The sequence below is a fragment of the Phyllopteryx taeniolatus genome, chromosome 11, assembly GCF_024500385.1.
Source record: "Phyllopteryx taeniolatus isolate TA_2022b chromosome 11, UOR_Ptae_1.2, whole genome shotgun sequence".
NCBI classification, from domain to species: domain Eukaryota; kingdom Metazoa; phylum Chordata; class Actinopteri; order Syngnathiformes; family Syngnathidae; genus Phyllopteryx; species Phyllopteryx taeniolatus.
Window position 1 is genome coordinate 25,181,064 of NC_084512.1, and position 14,503 is coordinate 25,195,566.

The 14,503-nt window shown below is 43.9% G+C and overlaps 1 protein-coding gene across 2 annotated transcripts; it reads right to left on the reverse strand.

The window, feature by feature from the left end:
• Positions 1 to 248: 248 nt before the first annotated feature.
• Positions 249 to 13,850, reverse strand: LOC133486228 (zinc finger protein ZIC 4-like). 2 transcript variants are annotated; one of them, XM_061791065.1, is made up of 2 exons: positions 13,344 to 13,850; positions 249 to 2,782 (listed from the first exon to the last, which is right to left on the reverse strand). In XM_061791065.1, exons 1-2 carry the CDS (start codon positions 13,846 to 13,848, stop codon positions 2,178 to 2,180), a joined length of 1,110 nt encoding a protein of 369 aa, XP_061647049.1. In that variant the 5' UTR covers positions 13,849 to 13,850; the 3' UTR covers positions 249 to 2,177. The 2 variants fall into 2 exon arrangements, with proteins under 2 accessions (XP_061647049.1, XP_061647050.1); XM_061791066.1 differs by lacking the exon at positions 249 to 2,782 and adding an exon at positions 12,186 to 12,518.
• Between the last annotated feature and the right edge of the window lie 653 nt (positions 13,851 to 14,503).

Sequence of the window (14,503 nt, forward strand, 5' to 3'; positions counted from 1 at the left end):
AAACTTGCATCTCAAGGCACGGCTGCAGACATATCAACAAGTGTGGCCTTAATTAGACTTGCCTTAGCATATTGTAGCAGGTACAATATATCGCCTTGAAAAAAAGTCACTGTCAACATTTGCATGGGCAGCAATATTTTGAAATCCTGATTAAGGCAATTTTCTGATCAAAATTATAAAAAGATGTTTTCTGACTACCCAAACCACATTACCAAAATGATTGTAAATAATTGAGTCAAGGCATCAGGTTTCAATTGGGTTTCAGTTGTTTTTGTAAACATGTACATTATACACATTAATTGCACTTTGATATCATAGATAGCAGTAGGGTACTGCGTGATGGTTCATACAGATGTATGTCCTGGTCTTTTTTTTCCTGTGTTGGTGACTCACAGGACATTTTCTAAAGTCAGAAAAAGTTAATGGATAATGAACGATAATGAACTTTAAGGTGCAGAACCAAACATTTATGTTCTGCATTTCAAGAGAAATTAAGGGCTTTTCCAAATGTTGTGACGTGAGTGCAAAATATGGGTCAAAACAGACACGGCACTGTACATTCATGTAAATGTTTAAAAACTGTCAGAATTTTTGGTCTGCTTCAGAATTAGTTGAGACTGCTGTTTTTTTTTTTTTTTTTTAAATTAAGCATGTTTTTCTATGCACACTGATTCTCAATGTTGAAGATGTTAAAAAAAAAATAATAATAATCGAATTTGTTTATAGGGCACATCCAGTTAAATGTGGGTCAAATTTCAATGAACAAAATGATAAATTTTTAAAAATGCACAAGAATTCTTTAGAATTTCTCTTCACTCTCTCTGCTCTATTTTTGCTTGTTGGGCACTAATAATTCAGGCCAGAAGTATTTGGATTTCCAGAGTTTTTGTGATTTTGCAAAGCTTTTGGACATTAGTGAAGTGTAGACTTTCGTAACAATATGAAGGGCTCGCTACAGTAGGTGTTGTAGTGACTTTCGACTTGTTCCATCGGGGGTCACCACAGCGGGTCACTCGCATGATTTACTTGGTATAGTTTTTATGCCGATGCCCTTCCTTACGCAACTCACCTATATGTACTTGGCAGTGGTTGGCTATTGGGACACTGCCTGGGAATAAAAACCACGCCGTCTGCACAAAAGCCAGCAGTGTCAATGTCAAAATCCGTTACTAAGAGCTGTTATTATATTAATGTAAATAGAGAGGATTCACACGCCAAGGTGCAAACCACGACTACTGGAAAGAGAAGACGATACTAAGCATCTAAAAAGTCTTCCATATTCCAGAATCCAAATCACTGGCAAACAAAAAGTGAGAACATAACTTTCTAAAGGTAACGACAAGAAACATTCCTTCATTTCCAAGTCCCTGGTTTGATCATAATCCAATAGGGCATGCTTTTCAGTTACAAAAGACAAATATGACGTCAACAAGACCCACAAACAGCAAACAAAGGAAGTTGCCTGAAGTGAAAGGATCTCCTGGAAGTAAATTCCCAGATGATGTCCACAGGCACCAGATTTCAGGCACACATTGACTACTAAGGAGTTTAATTTTACAAATGCTATACTGTATAGAATTTTCCTAATTGAATTGTATCCATCAAAATTGGAATACAGTATAGATTAATTTAGAATTCCGAGCCATGTTGTTGTGTCAAACATCTTAAATTAAATCTGAAAGTCTTCACTTCAATGACATCTTGATTGCTTTCATTCAAATCAATTCTGGTGGCGTATAAAGGGAAAGGCAAAAATATTTCACTTTTCAAATACTTTTGGACCAAACTGTACAGTCGAGGCATTTATAATCACCCATAATACATTCTGAGACACGATAAAACACAATAATCCAGAAAAAAAGGGCTTGACATCGTCAAACCCAAATAATTATTCAAAATAAAACATCAGGGCAATTCAAAGCATCTCTATCATACAAATTGAATGTGCATAGCAGTGTAGTTGATAACAACAGTCTTGTTATTTTTTCCGGGAGAAAAGCCTAGCTTGTGGTATCTTGAGGAATTAACATCAGTGACACTTTGAACCAAAAATAACGTACCACAGCTTCCTAAAAAAAAAAAAAAAAAAAAAAAATGGAACAATTCCACAGATCCTCTGTTTGGGGTTTGATAATATTGGTCCATTTTTAAGCTCTTCCACTCTGGGTCCCACTGTATTACGTGACATAATCCTCCTCGTCACTTGGTTCCGATTTGATGTCCTCTGGGTGAGAAAGAGGAAAGTTTGGTGTTGTAGTTCTGGTACAGACATACCACTCCTTAATGTTAGGCAACTCAGGTATGGCTGGGATGAATGACAGCTGGCTCCTTCCTGGGGTTCTGTGAGTCTGCTGCTGCTGGGCCAGCTGACTCTTCAGTCCCGAGAGAGATAGGTCCAAAGGCATTGCCGATGGAGATGAACTAGGCTGTAGGCTGTCGTTTAATTTGTTGGCTGTGTTATTATCAATGTCAAAACTTGTGTTTTTATTGCTGAATGATGGTGACAAGTGGTTAATTTTAAGATCAAGTGGTTCAAGAAGAGGATGCGGTTCTTGGTGTTGTTGGATGGAGTTATTCATGCTGTAGGGTTCAGAGGTAGGTGATGATTTGATGTGGACTTTCATGTGCTTGCGCAAAGAGCTTGGATGTGTATAGGACTTGGTACAGCCCAGGGCCTTACAGTCATAGGGTTTTGAAGAACTGTGGACTTGTGAATGCTTCTTACGGTCACTGCTATTGGCAAAGCGTCGCTCACAAAACTCACACTGGAATGGTTTCTCACCTGCAACACAAACAGAACTCACAATCATACTGTTTTTCAATGATCCCAAAGTAAAACAGATAACATTGATTTATAAGTTCTGAATATGGCTTTGTGTGTGTCAACGGAACTAAGGCCAATACTTAGACCTATTTTTATGCTGCAGCCTGATGCTATTCTAATTTATAAATAATTTTATTCATTTAATGACAAGGTAAAAATGTTTCTTTTTGCAACACAGAATAAGAAAAAAATAGAATGATATGGTACGTGGCTATGGATGGGCACCGAGCCCCGGGGCTAAATTTTGAAAGACCGGAGTCTTGATAATGCCTGGATCAGACGACCAGACAAATATGTCAGACTACTGCCATACAATCTTGCCGTATCTCGGGCAAACAGTGGCGACACGACTCGACATTTATTCCGATAGCACCGTATCCCGTCTTTTACGATCACTGGGCTTAATTTGTCGAATCAAAGAATCAAAGAATCGAAGAGGAGGATCAAAAAAAAAAAACAGCTCGCCGGATACACCTGTTACCATGGCGACGATAGCAACAATGGCTCGCGCCAATGTATTGTCTTGTGTTGGGGAAAAACATAACAAAAAGGGGAACTGCATGGTGTCGTCACCGGTGCTCGGGCGTGGGCTGTCCATTCAAGAAGACCTTGAGGTATGTTTACATAATTTTAATACGATACGGATTGGAAGCAGGCAACATAATGTTATGAAGCCTAGCAAGCTAGTGCTAGCACTAACGTTTGTGTCTGTCGAATCATGCTCTCAAGCTTCGGTAAACATTGGTTCGTGCACATGAATAAATGTTGACAAGGGCAAGCACGGGAGGAGAAGCACCAGTCACAATACGCAATCCTATTGGTCGACGTTGAGGTGCGTTGTTGGAGAGATGTCGTTGATTGTTAACTTACAATTCCATTGCATCATGCTGGCAATATCTTGTCTTGTTACTCGTGCACTCACTGTAGTAGTCTCGCCACGCTGCACTATTTGCATATCTGTCTCAAAGGTTTGTTTGTCAATTGACTGTCTGTTGTCGTACTCGAGCGGCTCCAACTACCGGAGGCAAATTCCTTCTGTGTTTCTGACATGGCAAATAAAGATGATTCTGATTCTGATATGTCACACTACACAGAAGATATCCCCAAAAAATCAAACATGCTAGACATTTTGGTGTCGTAGGGCTATCGTTGGGCCAAATCTTTGGTCGTGGATTATTGTCTCACTACAAGAAGTTTTGTCGTTCCCGACAAAATCTGGGAATCTGGGAAATCGCCCGCGATAGCTAATCGGGCCAATATCGGGGCTAAAATCCTGTAGTCTGATCTAGGCATAAACTCCACTCTTAACAGTTCTGTTAACGGTCTTGGAGAGATTACTTCAATTTATTTTCGATTTATTTAGGCTATATTAACGTTATTTTGTATCAGTTACTTCTACTTCTCCGACGTTTCTAACTTGCAATAAAATGAAGATATTCATCTTCGAAGCATTTTCACAATCGGAGGCGAGCCGTCTCGCCCCACTCCAGTGCCATCCGCGGGAGGCACGGTTGCCTCCTTCCCGTGCCCAAGTAGTGCTCTCCAATCATATTAAAATGTGATTCGTCGTACTGTATTATATAAAATCTACTCAATGATTTACTTGCAATCCAACCGTTCCAATAATTTAAAAGTTTGTTTTTTCTTGTGGTGGCATATTCAAAGGTTGATGGAGACAATGCACGTTGCTCCAAACGTAATCAATCATTTCAACGCTTTTACGCAAGCAATACGGAAGTATATCTCCAACAAGCCAGCTTAACAAACATTTAGCAAAAGTGCAGGAGATTCAAGTGGAGAAAGGTACGATTTTCGACTGCCTGAACGCTAGTCCTGCTGGAAGACGAGGCAGCAATAGTTTGTCTTTCGCTTGCAACAGCTCGATACCAGTTTTCTTTAGCACTAAATAATTGTTTATGTTTAACAGTTTAATAGTGATTTGTTCAAGACATTTCTTTTTCTGTAAATCATTGTTTTTATTTCTTTGCTATATTACATTCAAGTTGTTGCAGTTGCAAGACAAGTTAATTTATTTAAAAATAATAATATAGCAGTGTTAATTCTGATATGCGGTTTGTTTTTCAGGAAAAAAAAAAAACGTATCAATAAGAATACCCTTTAAATATCGGATCGATAAACAGTATCGTTAAGAGTAGTTGTATCATTCTAATCTTAATGGTACTCATCCCTATATGTCGTCCATCACAGTCTGGTTCAGTGCTGCCACAAAAAAGGACAACCTCCGACTGCAACGGACAATCAAGACTGGCAAAAAAATCGTCGGATTGTTGTCACATCTCTGTCGGTACACTTCTACATCAGTCGTGCACTCACTGTAGTGGTCCCGTCACTCTGCACTACTTGCATATCCGTTGTTGACCAATACTGGCCTCTCACGTGCTTCAGAAGTCTCTGCACCATTTTGCACTATTCTCACTGTCCCAGGTTATCGATCTACTTGTCATTTCAAACTGCTCTAAATCTCTAGAGGACCCCCTCAAACAAAAAAATTATTGTATCAGTATTACCACATTACCCATAACCTTTCATTGCTCAGTGACTCTCCGTAGTGTGTTTTAATGTTTTTATGTCTCAAAAGTATTTTTTGTCAAAATGGCTGTTTGTTGTCGTACTCGAGTGGCTCCAACTACCGCAGACAAATTCCTTGTGTGTTTCTGACATACTTGGCAAATAAAGATGATTCTGATTTTGATTCTATTTTGCAAACAAATAACATTGCTGATAGATGGGTTCTCGCGAGACACTGACCAAGATGGCAGCTTAGCCTTAAAGTTCTACACAACCAAACTAAAATTACAACTTAAAAGCCACATATGCACCTAACTTCTTGAGCCACTCGGGTGGTGGTGAATATGTCAAAGCCTCCTGCAACGAAACCGTGTGAGATATTTACCCGAGCACGCAAGATAAATAGGAAAACTACTTCTACAACTTCTCCGCCGAACATAGCCACAGAAGCTGACAGCATGGCTAATGTAGCAAATGTATTGGCGAAGTTAAAGCTCTTCGCTCTGACTTTGGATCAAAGTGTGGCGAACTATATTGAGGCGATTGAAAGTAAGATGACAAACGCTGAGAGACATATTACCTCCAATTCAACATGCATAGGAGAAGCAGAAAGATGCATAGCAACCGCAGAAGAAGAGCTTTGCAAGACTCAAGCTGCATTAGCCACAGCTGCAAAATGGTTAGCCTACCTTAAATCCAAAACCGAATATTTCGAGAAGAGGGGAAGAAGGAATCTGCGTCTGTTTGGACTGCGTGAAAGAGCCAAAGTCAATAAGCCCCTCTACGACTTTGTGAGCGACATGTTGCCGCGTTGGCTCGGCTGCACTGACCGAATCTTCATCCTGGATTGAGTTCGTCACACAATGGATTTTTGTCTGTGTTTGTACGTACACAAATAACCAAAATTGTCCAGTTTTCATCTGCGTTCTTAAGTACCAAGAGAAGGAGTTACTGCAATGTGTGGACTTTCATTTGAAGTGTCTTTAACTGAAGATAAATGTCTGTTTTGATATTTCACGAACTCTGCAGAAATATTCTAAATGTATGCCTTGACGTCTGTTTCGTTGTTTCAGCTTTACACGTCCAGCTGCAAGACTTGAGAACTGCTCTTCTTGATTTGAAGCCAAACAGTATGAATTGTTATTGAACCGTAAGCAGTTGAATTGCCAAGACTAAAGTTTAAATAATCATTCTATATGCTTGATCTATGAGTAAGAGTACAAAGTTGGGAGTATTTTATATTAATACATGATTTTTACACCGTTTATATGGCTAAAAGTGTAGACTGAAATTCAAGTCGATGGGCATGGTCTTCCTCCAGTTTCTCCGTCCCTTAGACACGCCCCCTGGTTATTTAACCTTTGACTCCCGCCTCTCCTCGCTCTCTTGGGTCTTGCTCTTATTGTGTCCTGCTTCTTGGCTCCTGTTCCTCATGCTGAGGATTACCTAGGCAGGGCTCTGCCCTGCCACCCCTCCCCTTTTCTTTGTTCGAACACACGGTTCGGTCAACGCGAACCTTGGATGGAGACTTGTGGACGTTCAGGCCAATACGCAGCTTGATGGGAAAATTCCACGTGACGTCATGTCCTGTGACTCACTGAATGACTCCAGCGACCAGTCAAACAAAAAAGACAAACGGCCATTTCGGCGTCTTCTAGGTAATCTCACCATGAATGACGCGTCTTGACTTGACAACCACACTTGAACCTACGTTTCAATATGATGGACTCGTGGACACTGCAGCAGACATCACAGTTATGTCCGAGGACGTGTTTGATTTACTGCGTGACCAATTACAGCAGGGGGGTCGGATGCTCAATCTCCAACACTGCAAAATGACAATTTACCACTTTGCCCTCGTGAACACCCAATTAAACTCGTTTGTCTATTTACATTGGGCAATTGGGCTGTATTCCATAATTCATCTGTCTTCGTGTCACCTGTCAAGTCAATACCTTTGCTCATTGGACAAGATCTGCTAAGTCGTTTCATGCCATTAATTGACTGCACTAGGCGCAAGATTTATGCACAGGTGCGGAGACCCCTGAAAATGTCAAAATTTTCACCATTGCTATCCCCTGGGACTCCTTGATGCACCGCCCTACCAATACCGCAGCCCGATGACATCTTTACAAAAAAAGACTTCTTCTCTACACCGAGCAAAGTGCACCTCAGTGCCATTTTACCCACCCCACCCACCCTTTCGTTTCCCAGGCAATGCCTTAGACCTGACTCTTCTGTTGCACCTGCAGTGACCACTTATGATGTACAATTCCTTCTGTGCTGGTTCCCAGCCTCTCTCTTCTCCTCTGCGTTTTTCTGCTTGTCGTTTGATCTTTCTGTGGCTCGCCTTGGCCGCCACTCTTTATATTATTCCTTCCTGCGCAAGCTTAACTCGGATTTCTCCTTTGTTGTGTACCTCACGTAGCGAAAGGGGGCAGGGGTCACACAAGCACCCGCCCACGTTGCACCATGCATGAAACGAACGATGGTCGACACAGTGAGAGCGGACCGGTCAAGCAGGTCCCACGTCCGTGACAGCATCCTCGCTACGCCAAGTCCGCCATCGCAGATACTCAACCAAACACGCTGCTTTGCTGCAAACTAATGACATAATGACAGGTATCACCTGCCGCCGGCAGTTACAACAGCCAAATTGTGATTTTTAAGCTTTTCAAACAGCAAATTCGAATTTGCTTGAACAAATTAAATTTGAAGGAACTCAGGCGATCGACATGACCAACGCTAAGACACCAGACGAAGAAGAACGCGCACAAAGACATGCTTTTGCCTGTGTGGAGTTTGCATGTTCTCTCCGTGCCTGCGTGGGTTTTCTCCAGGCACTCCGGTTTCCTCCCACATCCCAAAAACATGCATGGTAGGATGATTGAAGACTCTAAATTGGCCGTAGGTGTGAATGTGAGTGCGGATGGTTGTTTGTTTATATGTGCCCTGCGATTGGCTGGCGACCAGGTCATGGTGTACCCCGCCTCTCCCCCGTAGATAGCTGGGATAGGCTCCAACACGCCGGCGACCCTTGTGAGGATAAAGCAGTGCAGAAGATGGATGGATGTAGACTATACTATACTGTATCTACCTACTCTTTCACTAGCATTGACTGAGAAGATGAAGACGATGACGCATTGTTGCAGAGGCGTGTCAACTAGGACAGCGGCGCAGAGCCTTTAGGAACTCCAGGTGAATCTCATCCAACCCCGGGGCCTTGCCACCAAAGAGCTTTTTAACCACCTCGGTGACCTCAACCCCAGAGATAGGAGAGCCCGCCTCAGAGACCCCAGTCTCTGCTTCCTCATGGAAGGCGTGTCGGTGGAAATGTGGAGGTCTTCGAAGTATTCTCCCCACCGGCTCACGACGTCCTCAGTCGAGGTCAGCAGTGCCCCATCCTCACTATACACAGTGTTGATGGTATACTGCTTCCCCTTCCTGAGACGCCGGAAATTTTTGCCTCAGCGACCACCGAAGCTGCATTCCGCTTGGCCAGCCGGTAACCCATCAGCTGCCTCAGGAGTCCCACAGGCCAAAAAAGCCCGATAGGACTCCTTCTTCAGCTTGACACCATCCCTCACCGCTGGTGTCCACCAATAGATTCGGTTCAGGTTCAATCCGGGGTGAGCACAGAAGTCCCATAACAGAACACCACTCGGGTTCTGATCGGGGGAGCCGCTCCTCCCAATCACGCCCTTCCAGGTGACACTGTCATTGCCCACGTGAGTATTGAAGTCCCCCAGCAGAACGATGGTGTCCCCAGCGGGAGCGCTCTCCAGCACTCCCTCCAAAGACTCCAAAAAGGGTGGGTACTCTGAACTGCTGTTTGGTGCATAGGCACAAACAAAAGTAAGGAACCGTCCCCCCACCCAAAGGCGGAGGGAGGCTACCCTCTCGTCCACCGGGGTGAATCCCAATGTACAGGCGCCGAGCCGGGGGGCCAATAAGTATACCCACACCTGCTCTCCGCCTCTCACCGTGGAAGAGAGTCCAACCCCTCTCAAAAGGACTGGTTCCAGAGCCCAAGCCATGTGTGGAGGCAAGCCCGACTATATCTAGTCAGAACTTCTCAACCTCACACACCAACTCAGGCTCCTTCCCTGCCAGAGAGGTGACATTCCACGTCCCTAGAGCCAGCTTCTGTAGCCGTGGATCGGCTCTCGTTCACCGCTCAGCTCACACTGCATCTGAATCCTATGGCCCCTCCCACAGGTGGTGAGCCTATGGGAAGGGGTACCCACGTTACCCTTTTGGGCTGTGCCAGGTCGGGCCCCACCACGCGCGTGCCCTCGAGCCCCACCTCCAGAGGGGGACCCACGTCGGGGCAAAGGAAATCCACATCCATCCACTGTATTCATCACTGCCATGGAGAATGACTCAAAAAATATAATAAGTATGTTCAACATTGACAAGGGCGGCACAGTGCGCGACTGGTTAGCGCGTCTGCCTCACAGTTCTGAGGACTAGAGTTCAAATCCGGTCTCGCCTGTGTGGAGTTTGCATGTTCTTTCTGTCACTGTGTGGATTTTCTCCGAGTACTCCGGTTTCCTCCCACATCCCCCCCAAAAAACTTGAATGGTAGGTTAACTGAAGACTCCAAATTGCAAATTGAGTGCAAGTGGTTGTTTTTTTTATATGTGCCCTGCGATTGGCTGGCGACCAGTTCAGGGTGTGTCCCGCTTCTCGCCCGGGGTCTGCTGGGATAGGCTCCAGCACGGACACGACCCTAGTGAGGATAAGCTGTACAGAAGATGAATAATGAATGACTGAACATTGACAAGCGTGAAACTTCAAGAAATTCTGTTGTCGTGGAGAAGGAGGGCTTTGTGAGAACATTCGAGACCCTCCATGAAGAGGCTAACCTCAAGGAATTCTGCACGGACGTTCACACACAAATTTCGGCCCTCTTCAGTAGGTGGAGTCATTACATTGATTTGATTGACAATTTGCTGTTATTCCACACTCAACAATAAACACAGGATTATGACTAGCCATTTTTGGTTTATGGTAAGTTAATGGTTTAGTTTCTGCATGACCAGATTCTGGGAAATACGACGACAGTGGTGTTCTTCATTCCTTGGACGTGGCATGGATCCAAAAACGTGTGGGGAAAAACATTCATGCCGTAAGTAACTGATCTCTTTTTTTTTTTAAATGCCTTTCAAGTGTTTGTTTGTTTGTTTGTTTAAATTTGAAACTCTCAGCACAAACCAAAACCTTACATCCCACAAATTAATATTTTAGGCAGGACGGCAAAAAGATTGCAGCATTCTCCACGCATGGAATAAAGACATCTGCAACCACTTCTGGTTTTGTTGCAAGACTGCAGATGTATTTTTTTGGAAGAAATAAACTGGAAATAATTGGCGTGTTCTGAAAAATCTTGAACGGGAACAACCAAAGGATATCTGTTTTGCTAGCACGATGACATGTTTTATAACACACCAATTGTTGTCCAGTTTCTTTCTTAGAAATGACAGTCAAGAAGTTCAAGTCCAATGAATAGCCACACAGTTATGGGAACTTGCACATCCGAGTGTAGAAGAACTTTCCTGTGAATCTTTGATTTCCATTTTAGAGATGACGCTCCCAAGTGGGTTTAGCTGTTATACCTGCCCAATGTGGCGACTTTAATGAATCAAAGGTTGAAAATACATTTTTGGGATTCCATGATTTCTTTTGTAACCGGAATAGGTTATTTGTTTTGTGCTTTCAGCGTAAAATGTGAACTTGAACTGCATGAATAAAATAAAAAACTGGAAAAATTGGGGTGTACTACAACTTTCTAAAACCGTTAGTGTACATTCAATATGTAATGTATGAACGAGCGTCATCAAGCATTGCTATTGATGAAATGTAACACTTTGATTTCTGAGTTGTAATTTTAAAGGAGAGGGCACTATACATTTTCAGTTATTTATTTATAACGATTTCATTATTCTGAAATGGTATAGGTAAAAGTGCAGACATTCATTGTAAAGAATGAGGTGCAAAAAGATAAATATATATATATATATATATATATATATATATACACAGCATATGCAAACTTTTTCTGGAACGACGCTTTAAAAATATGAAAAGCGCAAAATGTGTTCTCTGCTTTGTCCAAATCCTCCTCTATTTATATATATATATATATATATATATATATATATAATTGTCCTTCGGGATCAGGCTTGCGGTCTCTGATTTTCCACACAACACAGCTTGGGATGACCACCCTGTTCCCGGCTCCCAAAGCTTCATGTTGCCACACTACGTATTGGCGATAAGCAGCATGACAGAATTGTCTTTTGCTCTCTCCGAAGGCAGGACGAGACTTAAAACTCCCTGGTTCGAGAACCAGGTGTTCATGAGTGGAAGGTCAGCAATTATGGCAGACACACCGATAATGGTTGATCAGTGGCTGAAGGGGCCGCGGGAAGAGTTTCTCATCCGGGATGTCAACATGGCGTCGGGGTTTGTCTCAGAAATAGCCTAATCGCACTGTAAACTCATTCTGCCAACTCTTTCCCGTAAAGCAAGGAATGATCGTGATAAGATTTCTTACAAATATACCACCTATTCTTTCTGATGTAAAATAAAAGCTGTTAAAAAAAATAATAAGGTGTATATATATATTTTATATTTTATATTTTTAAGTCCCTCATACCTTTCCATCAAAGAAAATCTCTAATGAAATAACATGCTGTACATACATTTGAAACCATATCAAGAATAAATTGGATCACCATATTACATTTACCGGTGCACAACAAATTGTTGGATAACAACTTTAGAAATCAGAGGTCAAGGGAAAAAAAAAGTGTCTGTAAGAGAGTGGTTGGGTAGGAACACATTTATTTTTCAATAGCTCAACAATACATTTATTACAATTTGGAAAGTTCGCCAAGAGTAATGGAAGTTGACACAAAATTGTGATTTCCAGTTCCTAGGAGAGCGCGCGTGCATTTGCCCATACAAATGGTGTTGTTATTACGCAGCGCATGGCCTACCACCTGGTGCGCGGCGGTTGGAGCTTCTTCACCTCTTCAACAGCGCCATTGATTGAGGCACGACCCCCGTCCTCCGCCGCGTGACTGCGACCCCGCCTCATATTGGGTACAGGTTTGCGGTCGGGGTCACAAATAGCCATGCGCGCCTCCTCTTGCCAACTCTGAACAACAAAGGATAGGATTAATTCACCTGACATTTCCTCTACTACAATGTGGAGTATTGATATTTCTAGCTTTTATCAAACCGAGTTGTTGCTAAATAAGCGGTGGCTCATCAATCAAATGTTTAACTACAATGCCTCGAGTTAATTTGCCAATAAAAGCTCAGTAGGACAACATCTCTTTTTGCTCTTTTGACTTACCGGTGAAAGAGACATGCTGGAAACGGTAAACGTGCGATTCGGTGACCACGGGAAGGCCAGCTGGCGACGTGCGCGTGCACGTCGAGGAGGGGCGTGGCTTCGGCCAGAGACACGGAGGGAGGGGGAGGGGGGCTCCATCCAATCTTTCCAGCATTTTGAGTATGACATACTTCACCTTTAAATCATCTCCAAAATGTACACTTTAACACTTTACCCCATCGGAATAGATGATTGCGCAGGGACCGAACAAATGAATTTCATTCGAACAACTCCTGGAAGATCGCAAACGGGAAGTTACTGTTGCGTTGCTTTGCCATTAGCAGCACAGCTATTTGTCTGCGCAAAGATCGGAAAGCGAAGGTTCACTGCAAAAGCATTTTCATGACTTGTTCCCGTCTCGAAACACAAAGCCGCAGCTTGTATCAAAAATACCATTCCAATTATGAACGATGATGTCTTTGTTTTTTTTTGTTTTTTTTTAAGGGCAAAGGACGTATGCTAATCACGGGTGAACCGTGCCATTTGGAAGACGGCGCAGATGCTCCACGTTCGGATTGCCTTTTGATTCCGCGCGGCGCTCATCGCACAACGACAACGGAATGGAAAGAGAACCGTTCATCCTACCGGTATGCGTGCGAGTGTGGATCTTGAGGTTCTCGGATCGTGCAAACATCTTGCCGCAGTTGGGAAACGCACACAGAAAGGGCTTCTCCCCGGTGTGCACGCGGATATGGTTGATAAGTTTATATTTGGCTTTAAACGCCTTCCCCTCGCGCACACATTCGTCCCACATGCAGACGTGAGTGAGCGCGTCGAGCCCCGTCGCGACGTGCTCAGCGTTGACGTGGTCGACGAGGTCGCGCATGGAGCTGAAAGTTTGCTCGCAGACGTACGCGGCCGTCCGCCCGAACCTCTGCCTGGAGGAAATCCGGCCCGTCCACTTGCAAACCAGCTCGGGTTTGACGGCGGGGCATCGATTAGCGCTCAGTAAGCACTCCTTCCCCTCACTGGCGCAGGTGGAAGCAGCTCTCCTTTGGGGCGTCGGGACGATGCTCGAAGCTCCCGAGTTGTTGTTCCGCAGCGGAGCGACGAGGCCATTGTGCCTGCTAACCACGGCGAGCCGCTTCATCTTCGCGTCGTTCCGCTGTGCGGGCCAAATCTCCCGTTTCAAAGAGTTCCAACCGACCGGAAGGTGCTCTTCATCCCAACGTGCCGTCTCCGTGCCGAAAGCACTTTGGCCGATGCCGAAATCCGAGCTCGTCCTCGCGAGCTCCAGCCTACATCCTTGTTCGCGGGAGCCGAGTGCGAGGAGGTCAACCCGCTGAAAGGAAGCGCCGTCTGCGGGCCGCGGTCCAACACTATTGCGCTGCGTCCTTCTCGTTTCGAGCTTGACTCCCGGTCACGACGACATACAAATATACGTCGGAAAAGGAAGTCGAAGTAGGAACGCTGCAGGCTGGAGGGAGTACGACATCATAAGTGAACATACATTTTCATTTTGCGAGAAACTGTAAAACGTGACGTATACCTGGAATGAGTTACCGTTACGTCAATTCTGGAAATCAAGCGTTCACGTCTGTGCACAATTGCGTCAAACAATACTGTTATATATATATATATATATATATATATATATATATATATATATATATAATTTTTATTTATTTTTTCCCCATCTTATCCTCACTCCGGTCGCGGACTGCTGGAGCCTATCCCAGCTATCATCGGGCAGGAGGCGGGGTACACCCTGAACCGGTCGCCAGCCTATTGCTGTGCACACATAA

What these genes read in the sequence shown, in the direction of transcription:
- LOC133486228 (XM_061791065.1), bottom strand. Translation starts at nt 13,848, where the DNA reads ATGAAGCGGCTCGCCGTGGTTAGCAGGCACAATGGCCTCGTCGCTCCG. An exon ending in CCACACTCGCACGCATACCG is followed by an intron (nt 2,783 to 13,343) that starts GTAGGATGAACG and finishes TTTGTGTTGCAG; the next exon opens with GTGAGAAACCATTCCAGTGT.